Raw genomic sequence first — 15,648 nt, 5'->3', positions numbered from 1 at the left:
TAAATCAGCATCTCTGTCTCCTATGAAATCAGTAGACTGATGCAGATTTAACACCAGCTGAGGATCTGGCCCTTTAAGGATTTCTGCCTAAAAACATGCATACATTGCACATATTCGCCTCCAAAAACTTTGCTAGACGGAGCCCCTCTCCTTCAGCTGAGACACACATAAACTCTCCAAGCCAAGAGGAAAAACCAGCAGGTTCAGGTACATATTACAATACGGTCATGTTTAGCTATTTTAACTATGTGCTTCTGGAAAAGCCATCAGTAAGCTCAGCTCCGCCTTGCTGATATTGTTATTTGGGGTTTATTTATTTTCCCTGCTTCCAAGATGTTCTGTCTGCTTAAGAGCCCTGTTAATGAATAGGTTCAACTGATTTACATATACGTGTGCACAAATATACCACAACGGAACAATATTCTTCTCACCATGGAGCAGACACATTTCTCTCTGTGAAAGAAACAGCCCATAGAGTTTGGAATTAGCCAAATCAAATTGCCATGGTGGAAGATCAATGGACTGAGCTCCATGGAACAAAGAATCCTGCCTCTCTGCCTTTGCTAGGCAGGTACAGACTTACCTTATGAGGTTCTGTAAGCCTTGTTTGCTGGAATTCCTCCTCAGGATCGCACTGGTCATTGTGGGAGAGGTTGATCTCAGGGCAGGCTCACAGATCCTGGCTGCTAAACCTCCTTTTCCTACTTTTTTTTTCTTTTCCTTTTTTTAATAAAAATAAATAATCCTCTCCCTCTCTTCAGGAAGTTCTGCAGCTGGTTTCCTTTTGTTTCTCTAAGCCCCCCTGTTCAGCCCCCCTCTTGTCTCCTCCACCTCTACCTCCTCCACAGCCTAGTGGAAATGTCAGAGAAAAATCTTTCAGAGAGCAGCTTTGTAGTTCGAGGCAAAGCAGGGTCCCCTCCCTGCTCCCATCTGACCACTGAGTAAGCTCAATGCAAAGCTTAAACCTCTCCTTTGCTCTAAAGGCTATTCTTCTTCTATTTGGCTATCTGTTTCTCTCTCTCCTCTCTTACACTCCTTCTGGTTTATGCTTCTTTGTTTCTCATCTTTTTCTCTCCTTCTGTTCCCCCTCCCCCACTCCTCATTTTTCTCTCTTTTTTTTCCCTTTCCGATCTCTTTCTTTCTGCATTAACTAATTGCATAAATTAGGAACAAAAGCCACTCAGGGACACAAAACCTGATTAAAGGAAAGACAGCGGAGGACAGATTTACAACTCTTGAGCCAGATCTTGAGCTCACGTAAATCATCAGCAAGCCATTAAAATCAATGGCACTACTCCAGTGTGCACCAGCTGAGAATCTGACCCATAGCCTCCATAGTCTAAATCTACTCTTAAAAATTAATTGCAAGTCTCAGCAACTTGCAAAGGGGTTGCAGCACTTTGTGGTTAAAAATGCTGTATCAAAGAATGAAGTGCAATGTAATCCCACTTGCATCAGGCTGATTCAGACTACTGCATCTGAGGAAGCAGTGCAAGACTAGTGGACAGAGCACTGGCCTGGGATTCAGGATCCCATCCCTGTCTCTGTTCTGTTCCCATCCCTATCTCTGACTTGCTGGGTGAGCTTGGGTCAATCACTTCCGCTCTCTGTACTTCAGTTTCTCCATCCATGAAATGGGGGTGATGAGACTGGCCTCCTTCATAAAGTGCTTTGCAATCTACTGAAAAGTGCTCAATAAGAGTTAGGTGTCATTATTATGATGTCAGCTGGGTGGTCTTGGATAGCGCTCTGGACTATGCCTCGGAATATGACGTTCATTCTACTTATGGCTCTGCCCCATCCCACTGAGTGATGTTGGACAAGTTACTGTGCCTCTGTTTCCCCTCCCATCCTGAGTCTGTCTTGTCCGTTTAGATTGTAAACTCAGTGGGGCAGGGAGTTTGTGTACAGTCCTTTAGTCGGGGGTATTGATGTGCCACTGTATTACAAAGAAGAAGAGAGGACTCTGTGGGAGCATAGGGTTAGCAGCCAATAACTACTGAGATCTAATCCCATCTTTGCTATTCACTTGTTGGGTGATAGTGGGCAGGTCAAGTAACCTCTCTGCCTCAGTTTCCCCATCTGTGGAAAGGGAATCTCAACCCTGACCTCTCTAAAAGGTGTATTGTGAGAATTATAAAGTGTCCTTATTATCAGGACCAACATGTTTTGAGATTTTTACTTGCCACTCTCCCTGTATCTCATAAAATGTGCATATGTTTTCTTTGGATGAGTAATGCTGGACTATTTACAGTAGCTCGGTTGTTTGAAATGTAGATGGCTGATAACTGCCCACATAATAAATGAAGAAATATCAGTAAAGAGAAACCGCATTGAAATAAGTACAGACGGGTATTAAATGTAAAAAAAAAAACCCACACACGCACTTTAAAAATGGGTTTCTTTGTTAATTATGTATTTACCAATCAGCCCATAAATGATGAGAAATAATAAAAGCAGCTAAGCACAGTGGTTGTTCTTGCACTGGGATCATGGATGGACTATGTGCTGGAGTATATTTATTTTACATCTCTACATTCTGTGAGGCTAGGTGGAACTAGGAGAGCAATCAGCAAAGGTCTCTAATATTCAAAAAGATAAAGGCCCAGCCCCTGCAAGCATGTATATGTGTTTGGCTTTAAGCAGACTCACTCCCACTGACTTCATTGGGACTGCTCACATGCTTAAAGTTAAGCACACGTTCAGGCATTTGCAGGATCAGAGCCTATGGTCACTATGAAGTCACTGGCCAAATGCCCAATGGCTTTCTGCAAGATGGAGGAGTGATTAGAGGGCCTGATCCTTCAAACTTTCATTGATTTCAATGAGGCAGGATCCAACTCTTAACATGGGGCCGACCACCCAGCTGGTACCATTCTAGGGTTTTTATAAGGGGCTGGTGGTGAATGCGGGCAGAGACAAAGGGGCGATGAAGCTAACAGCGATGGCATTGCCAGAACAACTGCTGCTGAATGAAATCACAGCTCTTATTATAGCCAGAGATGCCACACAATCCGTAGCAAACTCAGGAGGGGCAGAGAGGAATGTGAAAGACTTGGGTTTGATAACTATGGGGAGGCTGGGAGCACATGCTTGCCAAGGGAGGGGAGGTGGGCTCACCGGGAGGCATATGAGGCCAGATCCTCACTTGGTGTAAACTGGCACAGAGACATTTGCTTCAGTGGAGCTACGCTGGTTTACACCAGCTGAGGACCGGGTCCAGAGACAATTGTCTTGCCCACATCTCTCCACTCAATAAACACCAGTGCCTGGTGGCAAAGAAGCCAAAGAAACAGGCCACTATTAAATATGCAAGAGTTTTCAAACCAAAACTGTTAGCCTAGAGGAGGAGGTAGAGTCCAGCGGTGCTAAAATCCTGCACCATAGTCAATTCTGCCTACAAGCTAGACACGGGTGCCCTTCTATAAACAACCCCCTTCCCTGCAAGGGCTCATGTCCTCAGGCACTGCAGAAGCCAAATGCAGTGGAGGATGTGGGTGTTTGCTTGCTGTATGGCAGATGGATTTCCTGAGCCAGCAGGGCATCTAGGATCAAGGAGAAGTCCATCGGATTAGCTGTCTTAAGGGAAGTGAGGCGGGGGTGAAAGGTGGCAGGGGAGATAAGATCTTTGGAATGAACTGAGGAGGGTGACTCAAAGTAACTGTAGGGTGGGGGCAGAATACACCATGATATGCAAAGGGTTGGGGAGGGGGTTACACTTCCCATTGCATTATACAGGGTAAGGGAATTCCCAGGTACCACTCCCTGACTGCAAATTCTCCAGGCTGGTATGATGTGTTTGTGATGCTCCTCCTATAGTGAAGATTAATCAACATCCCTTCCCTTTCATCTCTGTCAGAGAATGCAGGGAGATCATGTGGGAGGAACACAGATGTCCAGCACTGGGAGGGTCACACAGGACCCCATGGACGAGGGCCACGGGAGTGCTTCTGTTTAAATGCCTGCATCTCCAAGACCCATCTCTCCAGTGTGCAAAAGGAAAATGCTAGTGATTGCTCTTGGGGACGATCCATTCCCCTTGACTTAATTCAACTGGGGACACTGCAACTTTATTTTAAAATTTTTTTAAAAAATCACTAAAGTTATGAGCAAGGGGGATCCCTACCTTACCCCCTCATAGCTCAAGATGGTTTGACCCGCCAAAGGAAACTGGGGCTGAGGGCTTCTCCTGCACAATCTGTGTAGGATCGGAGATCTCCCCCCCGCACACCACTGCCCAAGGTGGAGCATAGCTGCTTCAACGTGATTTATACTTCCATTCACAGCAGCTAGAGGTTAGCATTAACCATGGTCCCATCTGCCCAGCTCCTACAGCACTGCCCACATAAACCTCAGGGTGCCATTCTAGAAACAGCAGTGATGCTGCAGTAAGAAAAAGACACCAACCAAAAAAAAAGACGATTAATTTTCCTGCTGGAGTTAACAAAAAATCCATCAAAGAACTCTCTGCAGGGGTGTGGTGCATTTAGCACAAGACAAGACAGGGGCAATAACACAAGGCAGTTTGCTAGTGCATAGCATGTGTCCTCTAAGCCAGAGGCTCATAAAGAACTTTCCAGCAACAGACAAAAAGGGAAGGCTTTAAAGGTGAGTGGGATGGGGGGGAAGTGACTCAGTTCTGTTGCCCTGGGATGCAGGGAGGGAGTCCCAGAGAGATAGGGCTGCACCAGTTCTCATTAATGACACAATCGCTCTGCTATGTAGCACGGGTTGCAAAATCATTTTGGAGGCTAAAGTATGTCTAGGAAAAAACATGACTGTAGCAAAGAAATGCAACCAGAGTGATTTGCTCTAGCACTGTTGCAATCAAAGGTCCCAGTCAGGACCAGTGTTGGGCATGACCACGTAATTTGGCTACTCTAGGATCCCAATCTTTTAGGGGCACCTCCAGCCCAGCTGCCCTGCCCTGCTGTGCACCAACACAGTTTCTGGAGATCTGTTGCTTTAAGTACACCCCACACACTACTGTCTGAGAGGGCGGACACCTCCCTGGGCAGATTCTGGCTGCGTGAGCCCCACAGCACAGCTTTCAGCAGGGGAGGCTGTCCCTTTAAGTGTGCTCCCTCTGCATCCTTAGCCAGGAGCCACTCCCCCAATACAGCTCCAGCCAGGACAGTAAAATGTCTAGTGCCAGCCCAGGGCCCAGTCCTTGAAGATACTGAGCACCCTCAACTCCCAGAGATGGGAGCAGAGGGTGCTCAGCACCTGACAGGATCAGGCCCAGCATTTGTGGCACGTGCCTGTTCCCAGTGATGGGATGCCAAAGCCGCTGAGATCATCGGCCCTCTGCCTCGCCTTTCCACTGATTTCAACAGGCCTTGGATCAGGCCCCAGCACTGTACAGCATGGGAGTGACCTGGGTTTTTAAGCATGAGTGGAATTATTGATAGAGCAGCACGGCCTGCTTCAGAATGACTAGAAAACATGGGGATGAATTGAAAGGGACTTCATTTAGATGGAGGGACAGGAAGCCACCTTTCTGTTCCCCACAGTCTGAGGCAGCTGGCCCTGCCCAAGCCCTGGTTTCACTTAGAGCAGTCTCGAGGCTGCTCTAGCATGTGTTCTACTTCTCATGGCCCCTTGCAAGAGCACAAAATGCCCATTGTTCGGTGCTCTCAGCTACACCCCTTTTCTGTCCCTCCAGGAGGGGGGAGTGGGGCCAGGATAGGGCTGCTCTACTCCAGCAGAGGTTCCCCTTTACACAGACCATATTTCATGTCCTTTAAGGCCTCCCTTACACCACAAGAGAAGCATAAAGGAGCTTGGGTGCTTTGGAGAATCAGGCCCTAGAACTGTAAATGTTTCAGAATAGCCCATTTGCTGTGTTCCCTCAGGTCCCATGGAAGACGCGTCCTGGGCATATTTTTTCCTCCCGGTGTCTCCTTTTTAGAAGCTCTTCACCCTTGTCTCCCCTCTTCGCTGACTACACTGAGTCCATTTCTCACAGGAACTCTGGATAAAGAAATTGCACCTAACTGCATCTTCAGCGAGACCCTTGGTCAACTTCAACCTGTGCCTGGTAGTTCTTGTGTTAGCTGCCAGCTCGAATAGTCCAGTCGCAGTGATTCTCTTGGTGCCCTTTGCCGATTTCCTATACGTTGGTAATGCCCATTGGCACACCTCCCCACATGCCCTAACCACCAGGTAAGGCACCCCAACATGACAGGTTTCCTTCAGGAGATCTCGCAGTAAGAAGGGGTGAGTGCACACCCCATGTCATTACTCTCTCTGTAATATTCCCGCATGGCCACTCTGCCTCTCAAAAAGGTCATTTACATACCATCCAGCCAGTGAACCATTGCATTGGATGCTTCAGAAAAATTGGTGTTGAGAGCCCTGGTGTTGATGATATGGCAGGGAGGTGCCCTGTTTCCTAGGTGGTACAATCCTTCATACATCTTCACGTTCTACTCTCTCCGTCACTACCCCTCCTTCCCCCCCTCTCCTCTCACCCCCCCCTCCCATGGACCCACATTTCTCAGAAAGTCTGACAGAAGTAGGTCTCTTGGGATTATCTTTACAGCATTTGTCCTTCAGCTTCGAACCTTGGCTAAATGAGAAGGGACATGTTAATTGGAATGCCAGTCTAATGGATATGTAAGTAACCAATGGTGGGTGTGCTCTAGCCTGTGAAACAAATGTTACTTACTGATGTGTGGGATCCCAATTAATACGTCCCATCTCATTTTGCTAAGGCTTGAAGATCGGTAGCCAACCACGTTAAAGGTAATCCCAGTGAAACAGCGACTTTAACCGTCTCAAATATCTTTCAAGTAGGAGCAGCCACTTATAAACTCATTGAATACACAATCAGGATTCTAGGACAGGATGGCTCATTTTGTGGGATTATATCAAGCTATTATGATTTTCAGGGCTTAATCCTATAAGAAAGAAAGGAAGAGCCAGCAGATGGTCCCTTCTCTCCCTTAAGGGACTGACGAGGTGTTGAGTTTTCTGTCACTCATTAGCAACACCCTACTAGCTGGTTTAGGAGCAGCGCTGCCAGGCCCCCAAAAAATGCCCAGGTGCAGACTGATGGCTCTAATGAGAGCTTATATAACTACAGGTGGGTGTGAGATGAGGGTGGTTTTCTGGTTAAAGCAGACGATGGCCAATTGGATAAAACAGATGACTGGGAGTCAGGAAATCTGAGTTGTGTTCATGACTCCACTTCATACTTGCTGGTTGGGGCAAGTCTGTACCTCAGTTTCCTCCAGTGAAAAATGGAAACAAAATTACTTACCTGTGTGATAAGCATGTTAGGTCATTAATGTCTCTAAAGCCTTGCCAGACCCTCGGATGGCAAGGGCTATAGACGTGCAAAACATTCTCATCAAGAGGCAAGGGAGTTACAGAGAGGGAAGAATCCATGGCTGTCCTCAGGATTGCCCCTGGAAGCAGAGCACTCCTGCTGGGCAAAACCCACCTCCCCTTCTGCAGCCTGAGAGGCAAAATGGTTTGTTCAGGATCACAGTGACAGACTCCTAGGAACAGCAAATGTTTCACAGCATCTCAGCAGAGGATGCCTTGCTTAGGAGAGTCGAAGAGAAGAGCAGAGAGGGAAGGAAAGAGGACAAGGGAGAGAGAGTGAGAGAAAGATGCTGAAAAGACAAAAAAAGCGGACAGGGGAGAGAGTTGGTGAGACCACTGTTATTCGTATAACAGAGGCCCCAGCTGGGATCAGGGCACCCTGGTGCTAGGTGCTGTACAAGCATGTAATAAGAGACACGTCTTGTACCAGTGAGCTTACAGTTTAAGATAGACACATTATTCAACATGCAGGGAACTAAGGCAGAAAGGCATTTGCCCAAGGTGACACAGGAAGCCTTTAGCAGAGCTGGGAACTGAACCTAGATTGTCTGACCTCCTGTCCACTGCCTCAACCACAAGAGCATCTTCCTCTCTAGAGCCCCTTAATCACAGGGTCTGGGGCTTGGAAACAGGCTTCTGGGGGTATCTCTCAAGCCTGCAAGGCAACTGGAAAAGTCTCAGGACTTTTGGTTGTGTAACACCTGCCGGCGGCATGGCCATGGGTGGTACCAGCAGGAGAGGGATGATAAACAGGAGAGAAAGGGGAGGGATAGGTGCTGCCTAGGCCAAGCACAAAGAAGGCAGCCCTTAGACCACACCCCAGACAACGTTCATTTAGACTGAGATGTTCAAAGCTGTCCTAAGGGATTGGACACCCCATTTCCAATCAAATAAACAGGAACTGAGCATCCAAACCCCCTGGGCAGTTCTGCAAACCGTCCTCAGCCTTAAACATGAGATGCACTCATTCTTTTTTTGATTACAGAAATATGAAGATGTGTTTGATGCCCATTATTTTTCCAGCTGGCAAAGAAACAAGGCTATTCAGTGGTGGAGGGGATGGTGTACAGGCGATCAGAGAAGAAATCTTCAGCCTTTTCCATTCTCCATCATAGGCAGGATGGGTACAATCTGCCACGCCCCTGCTTTGCCAAATAGCATTCGTGCAACATATGTAAGTGTCCACTGAGACGAACACATTCAACTCAATTGTGAGCTCATCCATATTTGAACCAAAATATCCCGCTGATGCTACAGCCGGGGGAGCTAAACTCTGCCATGATACTGAAATCTTCCCCTCCATTTTCTTTTCCCCCTGCTTAAATTGGTCAGTATGAAAACCAGGACCAAAGCGCCAGTGCTGGTTATTTTGAATGGGATGGTGAATCATAGACTGGAAGGCCAGAAGGGACCATTATGATCATCTAGTTCAGTGGTTCTCAACCAGGGGTACACGTACCTCTGGGGGTACACAGAGGTCTTCCGGGGGGTACATCAGCTCATCTAGATATTTGCCTAGTTTTACAACAGGCTACACAAAAAGCACTAGTGAAGTCAGTACCAACTAAAATTTCATACAAAATCATATTGCTCTATATACTATACACTGAAATGTAAGTACAATATTTATTTTACAATTATCTTACAATTATATGGTAAAATGAGAAAGTCAGCAATTGTTCAGTAATAGCGTGCTGTGACACTTCTGTATTTTTATGTCTGGTTTTGTAAGCAAGTAGTTTTTAAGTGAGGTGAAACTTGGGGGTATGCAAATCAGTCTCCTGAAAGGGGTACAGTAGTCCAGAAAGGATGAGAGTAAGGATGTAAATATCGTTTTAAAAGTTAGCCGTTTAAACGATTAAAATATTATTTAATCGGTTAACCGGTTAAAAGGAGAGGGGCTGGGGTTGCTCCAACCGGCTAGTGCGACTGGGTCTGGGGCCAGTGGGCCGGCCTGGGGCTAGGGATCAGCAGGCCAGCATGGCTGGGGTGCTCCAGGCAGCGTGGTCCAGGGCAGGGGGCAGCGTACCGGGTGGCCCAGGGCTGGGGGCAGAGGGCCAGACAACATAGTGGGCTGGATCCTTAGCTGGTTAAGCCAGCACCACACCACTGAAGTCAATAAAGCTAGTTCAGTTTACACCAGCTGTGGAGCCGGTCCGTTCTAAGTACCCATCTTTAGAACAGAGATGTCTCTGCAGTATGTCCAGGGTGCTGCCCACAGTCCCGTTACTGCTGAGTCAGTGAGGGTGTTACCCCCAGTCCCAACTCCTCGGCCTAGGAATGGCTAGATCATTGCAGTAAGTAAAAGACCTTGATTTAACGTTTTGTAGCTCAGGATCGTCACACACTTTCCCTGCGAGGGAGGGGGCTGCCAGCCTTCCTGCCCCTGCTTTGCACTAGATGAAGTCCCCAGTGAGTCTGGAGTGGGCCTGCCCCTTGTGAGAGAGACAACTCAGACTGCTGAAGCCCAGGATTAAGGCACTCAGGCGGCTGCCTCGCACATCTGGTGTGTATTAAGACGGATAGACTGGCAAAGAAAATACACTGAGATTCCAAGCAAGAATGGTTAACCCATTCATTGCTAGGTCACTACGGGCATGCATTCCTGTAGCAGTTTTCAATGGAACTTCTGGCAGTGGGAGGTTTTGACTAAGGTACTGGGCTAGGACTCAGGAGATGTAAGTTCAAGTCTCAGCTATGCTACAGGCTTCCGAAGTGACCTTGATTAAAGTCTCTGTGTCTCAGTTCTCCATCTGGGAAAAAGGGGATCACACTTCCTCTCTCCCTTGCATATTTCGGTTCTATATTATTTGGGATAGACACTGTGTCTATGTATTACCTATATATCTATACCTTGCAGAGCACAATGGGGTGCTGATCTCAGCTGGGCCCTCTAGGTGCTACGGTCGTACAAAGTGTGAGAATAATACCAGCTTTGTACAGCCACACCATACAGGGTCCTGTATCTCAAAGTATGCACAGCGGCATCCGGGGTAGATCCCTGTGGCACATAGACCAGGTACAGCTGCCCAGGAGCAAGCGACTGGCTTGATAGTTGTTCCCAGTGGCACACGTCTGCTGGAATACCATTAAGTACTAAAATAGAGGGGCCTCTGAATTCCAGTTGTACCATACTAAATACCTCCCAGAATGTTCCTTAGGATATCCTGATTCCTTAGCGAAAACTCAAGGAAATGTTTCCCGGAGGACTAGCTCCTGCAGCAGATCCAGGGGGACACCAATAGCCATCACACTAGACGTGGGTTCGGGCACAGAAAGTCAGGCCAAGGCTAGTTGAGGCCAAAGCGAGTGTCAGCTAATGAAGTATTCCCAGGAACAGCACAGCCCTCACGCTGTGCAACATGAGAGCAGACTCCATGACTCCCAGACAGAGGGGGCTAGCCCTAACAGAGCAGGAAGCTTTCCAGAACGCTCACGCTGCTGAAATTGTGACTGGTGCCGCTGGAGTCCCTGCTGTGGGGAAGCTCACAGTGTTGGAGTCCGGGCTGATACCTACAGGCGGGGCCAGCCCTAGAAGTCTCACTGGTTTTTTTTGCTGCCCAGGGTGGAAAATGTTTTTGGCACTGCCCTCCCTGGCTGGCTGAGAAAAAATATCTCACACACAGCCAGGCACGGAGTAACATGAGGCCCAGGGCAATCACCCTGCTCACGCTGCTTACAGGGCACTGCTGTGGGGAAGCTCACAAAGAGACCCAAAGCAAAAGAAGGGTTTGCAATGCATGACTTCAGGCACACACTGAATTTGTTCACTGGATAGATGGGTATTAAGGACAGAGAGATACGACAAGGAACTAAGGGTGGATTAAGGCATCAGCAGCTCTATGGCACCCCTCTCAGGAGCTCTTGGTGCACAAGGTGTGCAAGGGCAAGTCCCACAAGGAGGGAGATGTGGCCAGGACATTCCTATGCCCCATCTACTCCTGGCTTCTGGGCCAGCCCACAAGCGCTGTTGGCAGCTGGGCTCAGGCTGCTCTAATGTGTGCCAAGGGCCAAACCAGCCCCAGCCTGCCGCCCACTCAGTCCCTGCACTAAGCAGATCTCTGGCCCAGGGATGAATAGGCCCATAGCAGTTTCTTCAGAGCATGCAGTTCAGTATAGCCAAAGGCAGGGATTGTCAGGGCTAGGTGCCCAACTACATCTGAATTTCAATGGGATCTGGGCACCGACCTACCTCCTTGAGAGTCTTTTGAAAATACCAAACCAAATCTCCCCACTCCCAGTGGGGTCTCTTCAGAGTGCAGCGCCCAGGCCCTCCCATCCAGAGGGAATGGGAGGAAGCAAAGGAACTCGGTGACACTCAGTGAGGAGGTCACTGCTTCGAGCTCTTGGCAACAGCAGGTTCCCCTCCTGGGCTTGTTGGTCTGGTGCATGCAGTTGCTCTGAGGTGTCCTACAGGCGGAAGGCAGGGCAGGAGTAGGAGAAGGAGGAGTGCACAGAGGAGACAGCAGCCAATCTGGCGAGCATCCACAAGCAGGAGGAAAGGTGGAGGGAGGACAAGGCAGCCATTTATGGTCTAGCCCCATTGTGAGGTACAAAGAAAGAGAGAGAGAGAGGCATCTGCTGAGTTAGAGCTGTCCAGAGGCAAGCTACAGTCCCAAGCATGGTCAGCCCACACGACTGTAGACAGGGATACCACGACGCATTACTGGGGCCTTAACCTCCTGCCACCAGATAGCAACAGCTCCCACTGGCTTCAGGTGCAGTCACTGGCACCCTGCAGCAGTTGACTTGGGCCTGTAGCTGGCTCTGAGAAGGGCAAGTTCATTTATTTGTATTATGGTAGCAGCTAGAGGCACCGACCAAGATGGTGGGCACTGTTGTGCCAGGTGCTGCCCTGCCCCAAAGTGCTTCCAATTAAGGTCACACAGGAACAGAGCCCAGGTCTCCTTGCTCTCAAGCCAACACTATCCACTGGCCCAGGTTACTTCATAGACTGATATGGGGAAGTTCATGCTGCTGAGACCCTGGCTCTGGGGAAGCACAGGTGTTTAAAGTGTATTTACTCCTCACACAGAGAAGTCCTCTACTTGCCCACAGAATGGGCCCAACATGGACAGTGGCAATGTAAGTACAGCCTTGTTTGTCAGCCCTGGAAATGGAACAACCAGGGCTGCTGCAGGTCAGTACGGAAGGACATGAGTTTTAACTCCCTAGCTGCTTGCTGAACTGTCTGCCAGGGAAAGATGGGGCACCATAATTAACCACAATTAATTAAACATTAGCCAGCATTTGTGCAGCACTTTGAAGTGGTAAAGCACCATGCACAATAATTGTGCAGAATCATAATTAGGTGCATTGGCAGAGCTATGGGGGGGGCGGGGGAAACAACAGGGGATGCTGTGGATCAAGAATAAGGGGCATTGGTGGGGCTGTGAGAGGGCCTGGAATAGCAAAGGTCATTACAGGTCAAACCTGAGAGTCAAAGCTGTTGGGGCCCCACGACTGGAATCCCAAGGCATGCTGCAGGTCAGGATGGAGGTGTATTGCCCTTAACTGCTTAGTTGCTAAATGACATATCAGATCCAGCTGAAAAAAGGTAAGGTGGGCCCAGTGTTCCTGGCAGACAGCTGTGATAAATCCTGAGGTTCCAGGCAATGGAAAGGAAATTGCATTCTCACAGTTGGGAACATAAAAACAGCCATACTCGGTCAGATCAAAGGTCCATCTAACCCAGTATCCTGTCTTCTGACAGTGGCCAGTGCCAGGTGCCCCAAAGGGAATGAACAGAACAGGTAATCATCAAGTGATCCATCCCCTGTCACCCATTCCCAGCTTCTGGCAGACAGAGGCTAGCGACACCATCCCTGTCCATCCTGGATAATAGCCATTGAAGGACCTATCCTCCATGAACTTATCTAGGTTTTTTTTAACCCTATTATAGTCTTGGCCTTCACAACATCCTCTGGCAAAGAGTTACACAGGTTGACTGTGTGTTGTGTGAAGGAATACTTCCTTTTGTTTGTTTCAAACCTGCTGCCTATTAATTTCCTTTGGTGATCCTTGTGTTATGAAAAGGAGCAAATAACACTTCCTTAATTACTTTCTCCACACCAGTCATGATTTTATAGACTTCTATCATATCCCCCCTTAGTCATCTCTTTTCCAAGCTGAAAAGTCCCAATCTTATTACTCTCTCCTCATATGGCAGCCGTTCCATACCCCTAATAATTTTTTTCACCCTTTTCTGAACCTTTTCTAATTCCAATGTATCTTTTTTGAGATGGGACGACCACATCTGCACACAGTATTTAAGATGCGGGCGTACCATGGATTTATATAGATGCAATATGATATTTTCTGTCTTATTATCTATTCCTTTCTTAATAAATCCCAACATTCTGTTAGCTTTTTTGACTGCGCTGCACATTGAGTGGATGTTTTCAGAGAACTCGCCACAATGACGCCAAGATCTCCTTCTTGAGTGGTAACAGCTAATTTAGACCCCACCATTTTATATGTATAGTTGGGATTATGGGCCAGGCACATTCTGGCAGCAGTGTAGGGGGTAAGGACATCTGCAGGAGGACTGATGGCTGATGGGAACAAATACATAAAGCCCGTATGAGGAGATATTTTGCCCTTCTCTCAGACCCTCCTACTGAGGCTCTCAGAGTGCTTTGGGAGCATTAATGAATTAAGCTCAGAACACACTGGTGAAGAAGGTAAGTGTTACTAATGCTATCTTAACCATGAGAAACCTGAGGGATACAAAGATTACATGACTCACCCAAGGTCACATAGCCAGTAAGTAGCAGAGCTGGGAACAAAGCCACAAATCTTGTCTTCTATTTGGGCTCAGCTACTAGAACATGCTGTGCAATGGCATTCACGCTGCTTCCCTAAACAAAGACTTTCTGTAAGGCTGCCCTCTTGACTAGGGCATGGCTGGCTGTGTTAGGCAAGGGTTAAAGCTTCCACTCCCCCAAAACTTTGCCTCGAAACACAGGCTTTTCGCATTCTAGCTCTCTCCTTTCTGCTGCCTTATGAAATAAGCATGAGCAGAACATGCCCCCTTGTGGCTGATGGATGCAAATGTATCACATCGCTGCCTGGGCATAAGAACAGGTGTTCAGTCCTCCCATTTTCCATGCGTCCAGACCAGCAGCAAACAGTGCTTTGTAGTTCTATGTTACAGCAGGTTTCCTGGTGCTGTAACATGTGTGCTTACAAGTCTAAACTGTGCGGTGCTACAGGCAATCAGTGCCAGCCTAACCGGTGCAATACAACAGATCGCGTTCCACATTCGTGGACTGAACAGAGACACTGGATTGACAGCTTATTAAAACAAACTGTAACCCACTAACAACTCCCCCAACTGTCTTCCCCTTCCTTCCTTTCCTGAAGGGGTGTTAACAGGCCACTTCACCTTGAAGGGTCCCTTGAAATAGGTGTTAACTACTTATGCTAACAATCTGTTCAGCTTGTATTTAGCTGTGACACTCTGAATATGTTTCCCAGACCTGAAGAAGGGCTCTGCCTAAGCTTGAAAGCTTGTCTCTCTCACCGACAGACATTGGTGCAATAAAAGATATTCACCTTGTTACCCTTACACAGTGCCCCAGCTGTTCCAGTGCCTCGCTGTCTTGTGCACTGTTAATAAGAACTCAGAGACCATCTGAACTTGGACACTGCCACCATCACTCCAGTGCCATCATCACCTACTGTATGCAGCATTCAGCGCCCACCTCGCCTGGGCAGTGCCACAACCATTCCAGCAGCAATCTGTAAAATCTGCCACACCGCTGTCATTTCCAGCCTGTTCCATACAATGCCACAGCCACTGCCCACCCATGCCCCGCTCTGCTGCTCACCCTCCAGCCCACACAGTGCCATCTCCCTGCAGCTGTGCCATTCCAAGACAGCCTGTGTGTTGCCAGAGCCCAGCTACTGCCAGCCCAACCTGGGCAGTGCCACTGCTTTTGCTGTCACTACCCCTTTGCTCTGCCACACAGCTCCCCTCATTTTGCATGTGCCCCTGCCAAACTCCTTTGAGCTGAAAAGTTTAGTTCCAGAGTCTGGAACTTTTGCTCCATACTGAGGTGCAGGGATCTGGGGGTTTGGTATGAGCCTGTCTCTGCTCCTAATCTTTCTCACCCCTCCACCTCTTTCCTCCCTCTCCCTCTCTGTCATTTTCTCTTTCATCCTCCACTCCTCCTTCTGAGGCTTCATTTTATTAAACAGCTCGCTGGGAAAATAGCAGTGCTCTGACCCACAGCTGCTAAAAGGGAAGATGATGTATGTGTCAGGAAACTGTTTCCAGTTCATCTCCAAACAGGGAGAGAGCCCTCTGCATCC

General features: G+C 48.2%; 1 protein-coding gene across 11 annotated transcripts in view; it reads right to left on the bottom strand.

The window, feature by feature from the left end:
• Nucleotides 1-15,648, bottom strand: part of LSP1 (lymphocyte specific protein 1) — an 82,701-nt gene that overhangs the window by 61,413 nt on the left and 5,640 nt on the right. The window contains exon 1 of one of the 11 annotated variants that reach the window (XM_065592049.1): nucleotides 584-1,480. The exons of 6 other annotated variants lie outside the window; for them this stretch is intronic. In XM_065592049.1, the coding sequence (XP_065448121.1) occupies nucleotides 584-642 (59 nt within the window). In that variant the 5' untranslated portion in view covers nucleotides 643-1,480. Of the gene's footprint in view, nucleotides 1-583; nucleotides 1,481-15,648 lie in introns of those variants that run through there. 4 more of the 11 variants (XM_005307753.5, XM_065592044.1, XM_005307754.5 and 1 more) reach the window with 4 other exon arrangements.

This window comes from Chrysemys picta, chromosome 4 (genome assembly GCF_011386835.1).
Source record: "Chrysemys picta bellii isolate R12L10 chromosome 4, ASM1138683v2, whole genome shotgun sequence".
In the NCBI taxonomy this organism is placed as follows: Eukaryota; Metazoa; Chordata; order Testudines; family Emydidae; genus Chrysemys; species Chrysemys picta.
The sequence above is the reverse complement of the archived record's forward strand: the minus strand, read 5'-3'. Positions and strand labels throughout refer to the sequence as shown.